This window comes from Gorilla gorilla, chromosome 9 (genome assembly GCF_029281585.2).
Source record: "Gorilla gorilla gorilla isolate KB3781 chromosome 9, NHGRI_mGorGor1-v2.1_pri, whole genome shotgun sequence".
Classification (NCBI taxonomy): domain Eukaryota; kingdom Metazoa; phylum Chordata; class Mammalia; order Primates; family Hominidae; genus Gorilla; species Gorilla gorilla.
Window position 1 is genome coordinate 33034846 of NC_073233.2, and position 16835 is coordinate 33051680.

Genomic DNA, 16835 nt, shown 5'->3' on the forward strand with positions numbered 1-16835 from the left:
AGTCTTGTTCTCTGCAGTATCCCCGATGTCACCAACTGTGTCTGGTATAATATAAGCCTTCTAAAATATTTGTCACAATAAATGCATGAATGATTTTGTATTTAGAATAATGCCCTTATTTGGGGAATGGAAGTTATTAGCTGTCTGAGTGTGTTATTAAAGATGAGATCAATGAAATGCAAAGAATAGATGTGCAGAATATATAGCCATGCATTGCTTAATAGCAAGGCTGTGCTCTGAGAAAATGCATTGTTAGGTGATTTCATCATTGTGCAAACATCATAATGTGCTTACACAAACCTAGATGGCATTGTCTGCTATACACCTAGGGTATATGGTATAGCCTATTGCTCCCCGGTTACAAACCTGTACAGTATGTTACTGTCCTGAATACTGTAGGCAATTGTAATACAATCACAAAGCGTTTGTGTACTTAACCATAGAAAAGGTATAATAAAAATATGGTATTAAAATATAGGGCTATCATCATATATGCAGTCCATCATTGACTGAAACGTCATGTGGCAGACTGTGTATATTGCAGCCAAATGAATGAGAAGAGCCAGCAGAGTGAGCTGCTTTATGTAAAGGTGATACAAAAGTGTGGGGGCAATTAGCATCAGACAAGGTAGGATAATGAGCATAAAATTCTTGAGTAGGGACAGACCAAGGCTTACATCCAGCCCCTGCAGTTTACTAACTCACCATAGGTAATTTTTCTATCTTGCTAAATATCAGTTTCCTTATCTGTATACTGATGATGAGTAAAGTTCTAGGCTCATATGTTGTGTACCAATTAATGAGCAAATACAAATAACACATTCAGGAGGTCAGTTTACACACAGTGAGTGCTTGCTAAATATTGTTGATCACTACATCATCATCCTTGTTATCCTTTCCATCATCATCATCAGATTGTTGTTGCTATACTAACCTCAGAGTTCCACTGAAGGCACAAGCCACAAAAAGTCCTGGCAGTCCTGGCATTGTGGCAAATATCTCCATGACAAAGTACGGCATCAGCTGAAGAGGCAAAACATAAAAAAATAAATAAAAAGAAGAAAGAAAGAAAAGAAAAGAGAAGAGAGAGAAAAAAATAGGATTAGTGGTCTTCTCATCAGTGTTTGAAATGTGGGAACGTAGCTGTTTAGCAAAAGGAGGTAGGAAGTTTATTTTCCTTGTTTTCAATATACTCCATTTTCTTTCCTGTTTATCCTGAGTGTTAGCAACTAAGCCCTAAAATCAAGCCCCTAAAAGAAGTCTTCAGGGAATCTAGATATGATGCACTACTCTACATCCAGGTTTGTGGCAGAGGAGCCCCTCTTTGACAGAGCAGGACAGTTAAATATATATAGAGAGGGAAGGCAAATGATTACTTCCCTTGAGCATATTCTCCATAAATGGAGTTTTCAAAACCATGTTTACTGTAGTATATCAGCACGATGTTTAAGTTATGCTGAGAAGACATGATAAGAGGCAGGTATTGTGGAAATAAGGGTCGTTTTCTTCAATCTGAGGTTCCTTAATCAACTGTGAAACCTGAAGGAAGAGTCCAAAGGCAGCAGCAACATCCAAAGCCATGGTTCAAGCCTGCATTCCACTCTCTCCAGCCTTGCTATGCTGCAGACCTTGTCTTCAGGAACAAGGTGAGATGCCCTCTTTTTTTTTTTTTTTTTTTTTTTTTTTTGAGACGGAGTCTCACTCTTGTCGCCCAGGCTGGAGTGCAGTGGCACGATCTTGGCTCACTGCAACCTCTGCCTCCTAGGTTCAAGCAATTCTGCCTCAGCCTCTTGAGTAGCTGGGATTACAGGTGCCCGCCGCCTTGCCCGGCTAATTTTTGTACTTTTAGTAGAGATGATATTTTGCCATGTTGGCCAGACTGGTCTCGAACTCCCGACCTCAGGTGATCTTCCCGCCTCAGCCTCCCCAAGGTGTGATCCACCGTGCCTGGCCAAGGTGCCCTCTTTTTTACATGCTCATTCCCCTGTATTAGAACCTGGTAGGTGCTGATATCACCCAAGAGAAGAAAGAAACCAACTTCTTGGGGTTTGAGAAATAGTGAGCAGTCCAGGAAGAAAAAGAGAAAGGCCAAGATTATCCACCAATAGCCAGAAGCACGCTCATTCCAGACACTCGCCACTGTCCTCAAGAAAACCCATACCTGGTCTGGTGCTGAGATGATGCCAGAAGTCCAAGGGTCACAGTCTTTAAAGTGAGAGTACATGATTAAGCCAGAGAAGACAGCACACACCAGAATGATCCAGAGACCCAGCAAGTTAAAATACAAGGCACTAGAAAAGAGCACATGGGCCTATTGGTAGCCTGTACACCATATCATAGTGTGGTGAGGTCATTACCAGGTACTCAAGGTAAAGGGTTTTGGGCCTTTTTGCTAGTAAAATAAAATTCTATAGCCTTTAAGAATCACTACACTTTATACTTTTGCTATTTTTTTTTTTTTTGCTTGAGAACATTACATTTTTAGACTCATTACCAAATTTAAATAAAGTAAGATTTTAAGTGAATTTTCCTTTGAAATCAAGAGTTTTTGCAAAACCTTGATATGTGTGGTATGAGATCTATTCTCTTGGATGAAATTTCACATACCAATCACTCATATTATATAACTTCAAGTGATTTTCCCCCTACTCAATTCATAAAACTGTCAAAAAGGCAACTTACATTTTTAACATCTTTTTCCAGAGGGATAATGAGCTAACACAGAAATAGATAAGTGTTGGAAATATTCACTTTGGAGATTAATGCAGATAAAAGTTAGAGTTGGTTTTTTAAAAAGACAACAGAAAGTACAAAAAACTTAGGATCATCTTACCCGTACTATGTGGTGCAATTCATTTTATTTTAAAACCCACAGATATGCCTAATGTCTGAGTGTTTTTGTAGTATCCTACGGTTATGTTGTATTCATTACTGTCCTTTGAAAGTAAAAATTTTACTAATTTCCTCAATTCCAGAGAGGACATGAAAGTAGGCTGGCCTTACCTTGGCCTGAGAGAATAAACAACCTCACTGTGGAGATGGCCGCAGGGGGCCAAGAGAGCAACGCCGAACATTGTCTAAGATGTAGTCATTGTTTGAAGGGAATCATATTTAAATGTAAAGACACACGTTTATTTCAAAGTCCTCTAAAACCTATACCGTACAGGTGTACTTGATTTTCAGAAGACCCTTAAATCATAGTCCACATTTATAAGGCAAATACGCCAGATAATTATCCCATTTAGAGGAGTTTTCACTTCACAGTTTAGAAGTTTTTATCTCAAAGTCTACTTCCTTGAAAGTATTTTGCCAATGCAATGATTTTTATGTGTTTGTTTGTTTTTCTTGGTGGGCTTTGGGAATACAGTTGCTACATAAAATGAGCAATACCGATAATTGCATTAGTTGTACTCTTGCTGTCTCCAACCTTCAGGCCAACTCTATTCAAGCCTTTGCTCTGGCTGGCTAGAGAGACTTTCCTGCTCATCCTTATTTGTAACAGTCACTTCCTGCTCTCTTGTCAGTTTCTACTCCTTATAATTATTTATGTCACTATGGTATTTATGATCTGAAATTCTATATTTATTCATGTATTATTGTTTTGTGTTCCCAGAGCACTGAACAGTTCCAGCATATAGCAAATATAAAATTATTTTTTTGGTAAGAAATAATGAAATGATTGAAGAAATTAATGGTAGAAATTCATTACTACATAATTGCATTTTTTACACTGTTTCTTTTTAAAATATACCATTGGACCTGGAGTTAAAAGTCTTTATCCTTAACAACTGTGTGACTTTAGACAAATCACATAACACTCTGAGTCAGTTATATCATCTGTAAAAAGAATGTAACATAACTGCCTTACTTTTTATTATAGGATTATGAGGATTTAATGAGTTATACTCTGTAAAAATATGTGGAGGTTATATAGCCATACAGAGGACAGTCATACATTATCCAGAACAATCTTATAAGTTCATCAGTCAACTGTGTGAAATGAGAAACCAGTGGAGATAGAATATTAAAGTCATTGTATTTTGAATTCGTTTCTCGTTTAAAATGGACTTGGGTTCTATACAGGGCTAATTCTTCTGTTTGTAAAATAGGCTTTTTCATTGATCCATTCAGAAAGTATTTATTGGGCAACTCTCTGTACCAGGCCCTGTTCTAGGTATTGTGGCTATAGCAGGAAGCAATGCAGAAGACAACCTCATGGAGATTACATTTTGGGATTAGAAGCAGGTAATGAACACTGAAAATAAATAAATAAATGAATAAATCAGATAATTTTAGATCTGGTAGAGATATGGGGAAAATAAACTAAGGAAATGGAAATGCAACTGTGTGTAGATGTGCTCATCGTAACTGGGAGATGGGACGTGATACCCTGCATCAACTCCTTCTACCCTCATAGCACCATTTGCTACCAGCAGACCTGAAAGATAAACAAGGGATTAGAAACACAGTTAGCTTCCAGGAAGCACATGTAAGTGTCTCAGTAAGTGATACTATTTCTAGGTGCAAGGAAGATTTGGCTTTAGATTAAGTTGTCTTTGGTGACTAATCACATTTCTGGTCATGAAACCAAATGCATGTATATGAGCCACTCCTGATTCTAACCCATGCCCACTTTTAGTGTGAACTTTATGGATCTATTTTTACTTACCTATTTTGCAGGATTTATTTTCCTCAAGTACCAGAGATTTTTCTAAGCCCCATGGAATGTCTTAATTACATTAGGCTCTCAGATAATGGAACAAAAACAGAACATCTCATCAACATCTGCAGAGCCTCCTAAGTGACAGTCAGTCAGCAGCTGGCTCTGAGTGGCTTCCAGATGCCCCTGAGTGCCCTCAAGGCTCCAGCTGTGTGACAGATGGGACCCCCCCCCCCACCATTTTCTCACCACAGCAATCTCCCCTCCAGCTCTGTGCACTGCAACTATACCAAACATCTGAACTGATTTCTCTCTCCTGAATTTTATTAACCCTATCACCTTAGATTCTCTCAGGGAACCCTTTTCTAAAGAGAATTTTTATATTTCATCTTTCATTATTCTCACAAAATTACTATCACTGTCCTAATCCCTTCATGGGAGTCGGCATGAGTGGAACCAGGAATGGCAGTCCTGAATGTTAGAAAATTATGTACATTTGTTAGGAAATTATGTACATTTCTGTCTTCATGAGTATGCCTCCTTTTCTGACAGCTTTCATACTCACTAAATACTAGTACAACAAATTCCAAGTTCCAGGCAACTATAGGAATGGGATTGTATTCATTTCTCTTGAATTAAACTACTTTACTAAATGAAGTTTTAAGATTTATATACAGAAATGTGTGTGTATGTGTGTACACATATTGATTGATTACAGCTATATAATTTTATTACTTGGTCTTTCTTGTTGGAAATTTCCTAACTAGATAACAATAAGTTCATTGGTGGCTTCTGATTAGTTAGCCTTAAGTTTCATTTACATATATATTATATATATGTATATGAGTGTGTACACATACACACTCACATATATATATGCCCATCCATACTTGTGTGTGTCCCTGTGTATATACATACACACAAGCATGGCCTTCTCGAGGCATTACTTTGTTTAATAAGCGATAAACGTTTAGTAAGCACAAAGCATTGTTCTTGGTCTTGTGGGGAACAATGATTAAAAAGATACATTTCCTAACTTTCAGGTATTAACATAGAGAAATTAGGCATATTCACAAAAGAAAATAATATAAACTCATAATATATTTAAAAACTAGATATAATAAAGAATTATTATTTATTTTACCAAAGGATTCTTCTCTTTACAGGTACAGCCAACTATGATCTATTTTAGAGCAGAATTTTAAATGAATTTTTCAGATCAAAGTCACATGCATTTTCAATAACACAGCTATTGGATAAAGAGATGACCACATGTGTGGAGGGTTTGTTACAATATCATTTATTGTAATAAGATTTGAATATATTACCAGTGAATTGATGGAATGCCAGATAATGCTTTTATTTCCTTATTCTGAGAGCTATGAAATATATAAGGAGAACATTACAGTTCTCCTTTTGGAATTCAACTTACAAAATAGTTGAATCGTTTCCAGGCAATTTTGGATTTTATTTAGTGAAATAAGAAACTGTGCATTGAAAGCATTTTAAAATCACCTGGGGAAATATTCATAGTGACTGTTTCTTCAAGAAAAGTTTAGAGTATCCTGGTTAGGCTGGGGAGGTTGAAACCTTGGGAAGCAGCACTGAAGATGAAGAATCATTTTGGATGCAGTTCTGGCTTATTTCTGCCAGTTTTGTGAAAGTGTATATAACTTTGGTCTCTATTTTGGAGCATGGGGTGGCTTGCAGGGCTTGGAAAATGCATGAGGCTTGTGCCTCTTCTTGTATCCTTCAGAACAAGCAGACCAGGAAAGAGTTAGAGCAGCTGAGTTCCACTGTGGCTTGCTACATTACCCTCTGTTTTCTTATTTTTTTAGCCTCTCCTTGGAAACTTTAAGAGTACAAACATCTGTTAAGTGAGCTTAACCTTTGCAAATATAAATGAAGCTTAACTTGGGCTATTTCTGGTATATGCCTATATCAAAGAAAAAAAATGAAACTTAATGCTAACTACTCAGAAACCACTAACTAACTTAGAGATATCTAACTAAGAAATTTCCAATCGGATAGACCAAGTAAGACAACTGTACAGCTGTAACCAATCAAATATTTTCTTTGCTTTGCTTCCATGTTTAACCTATAATTTTTCCCTTTGTGTTCCCTCAGTGGAGGCCTTGAGCTACTTCTGTTTGGTAACTGCCTAATTCATAAATCACTGTTCACTCAAATAAACTCTTTAAAAATTTAATTGTGCCTCAGTTTACCTTTTAACCCATGAAAAGAAAAATAATAGTTGAAGAGACCACATGCTAAATCAAGTGAGGAAGAAATGTGAGCTATTTACCTTTGCATTGCCACCCACAGTACCTAATTTAATCTAGTAATTTCTCAATAAATGGAGGCAGCAAATAATTGAGAGAAAAGACAAACCGACTTCAGTTCACACCCCAGCTCTGCCACTTCCTGCTGAGATGACAGTAGTAATGCTGGGCTCAAAAAATTGAAAGAGTTAAGTGAGTCTCTCTGCCTCTCTCTTACACACACACACACACACACACACACACACACACACACACACCCCAAGAGGAAGTATTAATATATAATAAGTACCAAATAAGGTAAGATAAAACATTAAAATTTTTCTTGACTGAGAACTTACAGCTTAGCATGCTTTTCTGTTTTGCAAGAGATGCATCGCTGAATAGTTGATTGATTGACCCCATAGATTCCGAGCCAAGTAAAAGTTCCTCCCACTGTGATAGTCCAAAAAGTGTGTCGCCTGAGAGGATCTACATCAAAGCTATGAGACAGAGAGAAATGAGTGAACAAAGATATTCCTTTGATGCCCAAGATATTATTTTAGGTGATAAGGTCATGTAGCTAAGTCTTTGTAAAGTATGAAAAAGTTGCATTGGACATACTCAAATATATGTAGTCGAGATCCATTTGTTGATTGCTCTAATACATTGTGGAATCCCCCAGCATGAGTTGATCCTTGAATGAGAACCGTTAAGAAGCCCACAATCATGACAACCATCTGAAATGCATCTGTCCACACCACTGCTTTTAATCCTCCCTGAAATAGAGAGAATGTTTGAGTCCTTGAAAACAAACCCTGTAACTCTTCTGGCTCTGCAAAGCCTCTCTGCTAATGCATGCATGCATTCTTTTGTTTATTCCGCATCAGCCACTGAGGATCTTTTATGTGCCAAGTACCATGTTAAGCATGAGAACAAAATGGAAAGTGAAAGAGACATACGCCTTCCTTAACTTTATAAAGTTTATAATCTAATGGGAGAAGCAGATGTTAGACAACAAGATAGTGATTTACTTAAAAATGTGGAAAGCGCAATTAAGAAAGACAGGTTACTACAGGAGCATAAAACAGGGAGCCCTGACCTGGTCTTGAGGAAATGATGTTCAAGCTAATTTCTGAAGAATGAGTAGGAATTTACCAACTACAGAGGACAAACAGAAGCGGGAACCGGCATGTGTGAAGAAGCACAACTCCCTGAGGAAATACAAGAAAGCTGGAAGATGTTGGTCAAAGGTGTGAAACACCCAAAGAGGAATTTGCTCTGTGGGTGAATTTGCTAGAGGCCTGACCACACAGACTTTGATGAGTACACTTAAATGTTTTCTCAAGAGCAATAAGGAAGCATTAACAAGAGTTATATGATGAGAGATTTTGTTTCACAGCAGTTTCATTGGTGATTGTGTGGAGAATCAACTGCAGGAAAAGAAAAGGAGTTGAGAGACCATCTCAGTTTATTTCAGCAGTCCATGCCCAATATGATTGACAGATAGAGGTAAGGTAGAGATGAAAAGAAGTGGATGGACTGTTTTGGAGGTAAAATCAACATAACTTAGGATTCATTGAATACAGGTGGTAAAGAAGTAAGGGAATGAAGATGACAAATAGGATCTGGCTTGCACAACTAGAAACACTCTTTGCAAAATTAGTGACAGGGAATATATTTTGGGAAACTGAGATAGTAGAATATCAAACAAAGAACTAGGAAGGAATAGTATATTCCAGACATTCATAGAGGAATGAGTTTTAAGAGCTACAGAATGGTCAAATGGTGAGGTAAGTGGAACAGAGTTCCAGGAGGATGAATCTAATAGTAAAATTTAGGATACAATGATTAGGCAAGAGGTTAGAGCAGTGGTTATGAAACCCAGCTCCCCTTTAGTCACTTGAGGAATGTAAAAGGAAAAATAAATAATTAAATAACATTTAAGCCCTATCCCCAAGGGTTGTGAATTAATTAAGGTCTGGATTGGCGCCTGGTCCTCAGTGTCTTTTGAAAGCTCCCCAGTTGACTCTAGTGTAGAATTACAGTTGGGAACATTTGGGCAAGAAGAAGGAAGGAAAAAGAGAGGCTGTTGTAGTATTACAGGTATAGAAGCCCTTAGGATGATGATCTCAGGTATAGAAGCCCTTAGGATGATGATCTATGTGGGATGAGCAAGTGGGGAAAGATGAAATGAAGTGATATATCAATAAGTGCTTGGGGAATGAATGAGCCCTATGAAAATGAAATGACGTGGTATTTTTAACATTGAAAAACAGAATTATCATCTCTGGTTACTCCTCCAGGGTGTCAAGAACTTTAGTGAAAAGATGACAGGCTTCATCTTCATCTTGAGATGAAAGAAGACATTGGGGTTGCCCCATCACTTCTTTTGTAATTAAAATTGAAATTCAATTTTAAAAATAGACATTAAAATACCTGCCAAAGGCACTGTATTTATATATTTTGTTCACACATGGTTTGAGGAATAATAAATTTCTTACCTGTTACCTCCTAGGTAGCACTAGCTTAATTTTCTTAAATCCATTAAGCCTTCAAAACCCAAATCTCAATGTAAGATTTTAGTGCTATGAAGACAAAATGTCAAAGGCCTCTGTTTTCAGAGGATACTTGGCATTGGTTGTGCAGAAATCTGCATAAACTTGGCATAAGGCAAGAGAACAAACCACTTTATCAGATATTAATCAAAAGGCAGATTATAGCCACCATGAAGACTTGTCTGACTCCTTCATACAGCGAGTCCTCACCTCTTTTCTCTGTCATACACACACACACACACACACACACACACACACACACACACACACACACCTTCTTTAATACTGAGGGTACCTTGTGGGTCACCCACATATTTAATCAAACTGCCTTGTTTGGGGTCTAATGTTTGCCCTGCTAAACTACGGAACCCTGGATGGCAACAAACACTTTCTCTTTTCTCTTTCACTGGTTATTTTAAATATTTTATACATCCACAGGCTTAGCAGAGTAAAGAGACTGCAATATGAGCAAAGGTGAAGCCTCTAATTTGACGAGAGAGAAGAACAGAGGTGTGGTACAGAGATTATATGGGTAGATTGGATTCATAGAATGAAAGATTTTTAACACCAGGCTAAGGAGCTTATAATTTATCTTGTGAACAATAGGAAGTAACAAGAGAATTAGAGCAGTAAAGTTGCATGAAGAAATGAATATTTTAAGAAGATTAATCTGACAGAGGTATGCAGGGTGTGGGAGCAAGAAGAGGCTGGAAGCACAGAACCAGTTAGAAGGTAGTCAATTTAGTTTATTCTAGTTTATTGTGATTATAAAAATATCTGGATGTTTCTGATGTCATGTTTTTTGGTTTCTATTTGTCCTACCTTTGCTATGCTTGTTTTTCTCTTTTCTTCTTTTGCTTTGATGAATTGAGGGTTGCTTTTTCAAACTCCTTTTTTCTTAACTTTGACTATTTTATTTAAATGGGTCCCCTTGAAATTTTGCCATGCATTTTAAATGTAGAGTAAATATTTAAGCAATGCTGTAATCCTCAGAAATTCAAGGATGATAAAACATTTAAGTCTGAGTACTCTCTTCCTGATTTACATTCTATTTTTATACAGTTTGGGGGTAATTCTTTTTTCTAAATTTTGAAATGGCATATAATTATAATTATAATTATTGATATATTTTATATTTTAAATTGTACAATAATATAAAACATTTAATAATATATAAATTATAAAATAATGGTTATCATTTCATACCAAAAATAGTTTAACTAGACTCATTAAATGCTTACTATTTTATTTTCTTATCAATTATTCTGTTTAAAACTGTCATATTTTAATGTTTCCCCTTTTTCCCACAGTATCTCCTCTAGATTTTTCTTTAGGGAAGATCTGTAAGTGCTAAATTCTCTTTGGTTCTTGACACTCAACTCCTGAAAGATAGTTTTGTCAAAAACACAATCATGACAGGGTCTGGAATACTTTTTCCTCAATGCTTTGAATGTATTATCCCACTGTTTCTGGTTTCCATTGTTGTTGCTAAGTGTCCCTCTTTAAGTATCTCTTTCTTCTTCCTCTGGCTCTTTTTCAGGTCCTCCATTTGTATTTGCTGTTCTACAGTTTCACTAATGTATCCAGATATAAACGTATTCTTTTTCTTTCTGCTTTAAGGTTACACTTTCTAAATCTATATATACTTATATTTTATCATATCTGAAAAATTACAATCCATAATTTTTTGAAACATTACCTCACCTCCATTCTATTTATACTCTCCTCTGAGACTTCAACAGGACATGAATTAGACTTTCTTATTTTGTCCACCATATGTCTCCATTTCTATTTCACTTTTTTCATCTTCTTGTCTCTCTGTTATACTTTAGGTTATTTCTTTGGATAGAGTTTCCATCATACTCATTGTCTCTTCAAATATATTTGCTCTTTATCATAATCATTATATTGTGTGGTCAGTCATTCCTGATGCTTACTCATCTTTGAAATTACATTCTTTATTTATTTCAGTTGTTTATGCATATCTATTCTCTTATTCAGTATCTTTTAATACCAAAATATTTTGTTCTGAGAGGCTAAATCTTGTTTGTTGCTTTGCTGATCCTCACTCACAGTACATTGCTATTTTGTATTTTTTATGATATTTTGTTAAAGTTATTGTTAGATCTTTATCTGTGTGTAAATATCTTATAGTCTTCAGTTGGATTATTCCTCCAGAGAGGATTTGCACTTTTTCCTTGCAAAATCTGAAGTGCATCACTGGAATAAAACCGTGCCAGCTCCCCCCAAGGATTCTAGCTTAATGTTATAGTCCCAAGCTCAGTTTCCCTACATTTTCACTGACCCAAATTTCAATACCTTAATAGTAGTAGTACTGTTATCACCACCTGCCTTCAAGTCAGCCTCATGCGTCCTGCCTACCCACAACACTCCTTCCAAATATCAGCCCTGATAATTAATACATTTTAAATTGTTTTATATTATTTTGTTACTTTGTTTTTGGGGGAGAACACTTACTTAGGGAGCTATGATACCTTTTTCAAGGCAAGCAATGCACTAAAAATTGTTATATCCAGCATCTTGCTGATCTTCTCTGGACAGGTACCTCAGAGCAACTAATCTATTACATGAGGTCAGAGGTAAGAGGAGCAAGAGCCTATTCTTTTAGCATAGGTGGGAAGAGTTGAGTGTCTGGAATAGAATCATGGTAATGAGAATGTAATTTTTTAAAATGAAGACAAAACTAAGTGCAAAGAAATAATGGGATTTGCAAGTATGAAAAAGATCAGGCTATCTTAAAATTGTATATAATTGGAATAGATGTTACAAAGACTAGGTGATATGCACATAGCACCAAAATACATGAATCATCTGCTATATGAAAATATATTAATTTTTTATTTTTATCTATAGTGAAGGAAAGATAATTCAACTGTCTGGGAACCACTACCATATGCTTAACTGGTTAATTATAGGTTGTACATGGTACAATGACTCAGAAGAATAAAGATTATAGTTGCAGGGAATGGGCAAACAATAGGTGCTCAATGAATGTTTAACTAAACTATATATAATTGTATTAATTACATAAACATGCTGTCAATACAACTCAGGCTCCTTAATTAAAAACAGAGCATGTGTAAAGCCAAGTGGTAAATGTAATCCAGGCTTACCCAGAAATACAAGACAAAAACAAGCTGTGAAATCCTCAAGTTTATAAAATAGCAGCCATCATTGCTCACTTGTATGTACATTTTGTTATTTCTCAACCAGTAGACAGTGAAGTATAAAGTGTAAAGTATAAGTGCCATCTGTGGTTTATGAGGGCCATGAATGAATAAACTATTTTTCTCAGAAGTAGCATAGGGCCACCTATTCTCTAATCAAGAAGACTTTTTCATTAGATTTTTTTCTTATTAGGCATGATTTTCTTGAATGAGTGCAGAGATTAAATTCTCCTAAAGGTTGGTAATGAAAAGAATGTTAAACAACAGCACCTTCCTCAGGAAACTGTGACAGATAAGCCGACATACTTCTGCTTAATTTTGGAATAACGAATTCTGCTATAATTAGATGCCTATTGCTGGAGATTTGCCCTTATCCTATATTAGGAGGTAGTGTTAAATACTTCTTCACAGCTAGATACATACCAGGGTACAGTAGAATGTGCAAACAATTCCTGTTGCAAACACAGAGCCCCAGAGATCAAACCCAGTCACTAGGAAAGAAGAAAAAAATATTAAAAGAAGTTTCCTTCAAAAAATTAAAAGAGCAAGTTTTATGAGGAAAAAGACACAATATTTTTATCAGTGTTCTTTGTAGGCAAAAATAAAATCAAATTAGAGTTTTCCCTCATTAAATTTTCTCACCTTCGAGAAAGATTATTTTTATTATATTTTTATACTTCTATCTAGTCCATACATTTCATGTAATGTTAAGTCAAATTGTTCCTCCTAAGATTTTGTAGCTTCCAATCTTTGATCCAAATGTTTTGTTTTTGAGTTTCTGTTTTTCTCAACAGAGTTGAGAAAGTTAGTCTGAGTACTCTGAAATCACCTAAACATCATCTATGAGCAGGGATATAAAAGGAAATAATGGCCTTAGAGGTTCCACTAGGAAGACTCTTGGGCAGAAAGTCAGTAGACTTGAATTTTTATTCAAACAACCCACTTCTCTTCTCTGACCATCATGAGAAACATGAACAAAAATTGAGTTTTAATAGATCTTTGACTTTTTTTCTAGGAAAACAATCCTTTTATTGAGTGAACCTAGCATATACAGGTATACACCTGCCATGGTGGTTTGCTACACCCATCAACCCGTCATCTACATTAGGTATTTCTCCTAAGGCTATCCCTCCCCTAGCCCCCTACCCACCCACAGGCCTCCAGTGTGTGCTGTTCCCCTCCCTGTGTCCATGTGTTCTCTTTGTTCAACTCTCACTTATGAGTGAGAACATGTGGTGTTTGGTTTTCTTTCCTTGTGATAGTTTGCTGAGAATGATGGTTTCCAGCTTCATCCATGTCCCTACAAAGGACATGAACTCATCATTTTTATGGCTGCATAGTATCCATGGTGTATATGTGCCACATTTTCTTTATCCAGTCTATCATTGATGGGCATTTGGGTTGGTTCCAAGTCTTTCCTATTGTGAATACTGCTGCAATAAACATATGTGTGCATGTGTCTTTATAACAGAATGATTATAATCCTTTGGGTGCATACCCAGTAATGGGATGCTGGGTTCTAGATCCTTGAGGAATCGCCACACTGTCTTCCATAATGGTTGAACTAATTTACACTCTCACCAACAGTGTAAAAGCGTTCCTATTTCTCCACATCCTCTCCAGCATCTGTTGTTTCCTACCTTTTTAATGACCGCCATTCTAATTGGCATGAGATGGTATCTCATTGTGGTTTTGATTTGCATTTCTCTAATTACCAGTGATCTTTGACTTTTAACAATCCATGCTTTTTTATTCCTGTTGCTTCTAAGATTATATATCATAAAATCAGATTACAAGTCCAAAGCACAAAACTCAGAGGAATATCAAGATAAAAAGGACTTTCTTGGCAGCTCTTATCTAAACCTCACTGACTCTGAGGTTAATATTTCTCGGTATAAGCACATAGCCGAATTAAATGCAATATTGAGGACTTTCAATACGGCAGGTGTCATTGTGAAGTTTACTTTGACTTTTTTTTCTTTCCTTTTTGTTTTTAGGATTCTATTATGTTGAAAGAATAGACTATAAATTTTAGTGTAACTATTACAAGCAACTTTTATACTGAGATTATCTACTTCATGAGATTACTGAAGTCCCTGTATTATAGATGACCATACTTAGCAACATATACAATACCGAAACTGCCATAATTCCAATGATTTAAAAATAAAAAACCAAATCCCAAACAAACAAAAGCAATCAAAATTGGTATCTAGAAGTATATGAGTCAAAACCAAGTAACTAATTGTTTGCATTATTTTCAATGTTTAATCAATATTTAGAGCTTTATGTAATGACTTCTAATAGTAATTCAGAATCCCCTAACCAGAAGAATATCTCCCCAACAAAGTATTTTATTTCTAATTCTGCAAGGTGAGAATTCAGGCATAAAAATGGTAAAATATGCCAAGAGAATGCTGATAACTCACCTTGATTGAGTGCCAGGGCAGGAGCATACACCACCACTCCTGTGTAGAGAATCTGGTAGAGAAACAAGAATCAGGTTGGCAGTGAGAAAGGGACATAGAACGGAAAATTGCCTAGAAAGTTCTTTATCGACGTTAGACTTGTATTCTCTTCAACTTGTTCATCAAACATTGTATTCCTGTCGACTCTAATTTTGAAGTTGCTCACCACTATCAGTAGTCTGTAGAGGGGATGTAATCATTAGATGGAGGAAGAGAGTTGGATTTTCAAAATTGCTACTAATTTTGAGATATTATGGTTATATTTTGTATATCTCTAAGGGATACAAAAATAGACTTAATTAAGTTTTGATTCATCTTCCTTCTATCCATTTTCCTGATGCACGCATCACAGTGAACTCTCTACCGACTTCATGAGGAGCTTTACTAAGCAACAGAAGCATATTTTAGCAGTTTGCTGAAATATGGAATTTAGAGGTGAGATAGAAAGAATCTGTGAGGAAAAAGTACTGTGCTGGGAAGACTAACAACATGGGTGATCTCCATAATGAATATGTCTTCTAATTCCCAGAAGTGCAACCACTACCCTGCTGGAAATAGGTCCAGTTTCTCCAGTCTCTATTCGGAATTTTACCATGTAGAGATTCATGTTAGGGTTTTAAAAGGCAAATATCTATGGGCAGGTAAAGGAGCATTGTTTTCCTCCATTTTCTTGCCTAAATTCTTCAGTCAATGTGTGGGAGTTTTGATTAAGAAGAGGGAAGAAGCTTATCTTCTAGGAGAAAGTACTTGGTGAGTAGTAGGAAGTCTATCAATGCCGTGCCATGGGCAAATTTGGAGCAGCATGAAGACATCCCAAAGCTGGGGGGGTGGGAAAGGAGTTCATAAGAAAGAGAGGGAAGTAGGAGTATTAGCTGGGAATATTGTCTTAAAATGACTTTCTGCAAAATAGGTATTTCTGCTTCAACTCAGTTAATGGTTAAAGCAAACAAGTAAAAAAAAAAAACAAAAACAAAAAAAGCAAAACCTAGTTATCAGACCATTTCATATCTAATCTAGAGCAACTTATGCAGGTTAAACAGCAGTGAAATACGTGTTAAGAAAATGTGGGTGGCTTATACACACACACAAACGGCTTTTTTTCCCTTTGTGGCTTGCAATATACATTTGTTTGTTATTTTTAGTACATATTAAAAGTGCTATCTTTGGAAGAAAGTAGCGTCTTCTTAGTATTAAGTGTCCTTTAGCTGAGTTTATTGCCCCCAAAATAAACAAACCTATATCTATTAACCTCACAGTTTCCACATCTGCAGCAGCCATGACCACTTACTGTCTGTACAATGTAGATGACTGTGGCAGCATAGCGAACTGGTTTGTTGAATCGTAGTTGTAAGTACTAAAGGAAACAGAAAGACATGCAGAGTCAGTGAGGTTTAGATAAGAACTGCTAAGAAAGTCCTTTTTATCTTGGTATATCCTCTGTTGTGCTCTGGACTTGTAATCTGATTTTATGATATGTATCCTTAGAAGCAACAGGAGTAAAAAAGCATGGATTGTTAAAAGTCAAAGATCTATTAAAAATCAATTTCTATTCGTGTTTCTCATGATGATCAGAGAAGAGAAGTGGGTTGTTTCAATAAAAATTCAACTCTATTGACTTTCTGCCCGAAAGTCTTCCTAGTGGACTCACTGAAGCCATTGTTTCCTTTTATATCTTTGCTGCTCCAAATTTAGTTCAATCCTTT

General features: G+C 36.2%; 1 protein-coding gene across 2 annotated transcripts in view; it reads right to left on the minus strand.

The window, feature by feature from the left end:
* The window catches only part of SLC5A12 (solute carrier family 5 member 12), a 52426-nt gene that overhangs the window by 26619 nt on the left and 8972 nt on the right, over positions 1-16835 (minus strand). For both annotated transcript variants that reach the window (XM_019037738.4, XM_004050840.5), the window contains exons 2-8: positions 16421-16486; positions 15094-15145; positions 13088-13155; positions 7543-7697; positions 7281-7421; positions 2162-2291; positions 935-1023 (exon numbers count right to left, since the gene is read on the minus strand). In XM_019037738.4, the coding sequence (XP_018893283.2) occupies positions 935-1023; positions 2162-2291; positions 7281-7421; positions 7543-7697; positions 13088-13155; positions 15094-15145; positions 16421-16486 (701 nt within the window). The remainder of the gene's footprint in view (positions 1-934; positions 1024-2161; positions 2292-7280; positions 7422-7542; positions 7698-13087; positions 13156-15093; positions 15146-16420; positions 16487-16835) is intronic.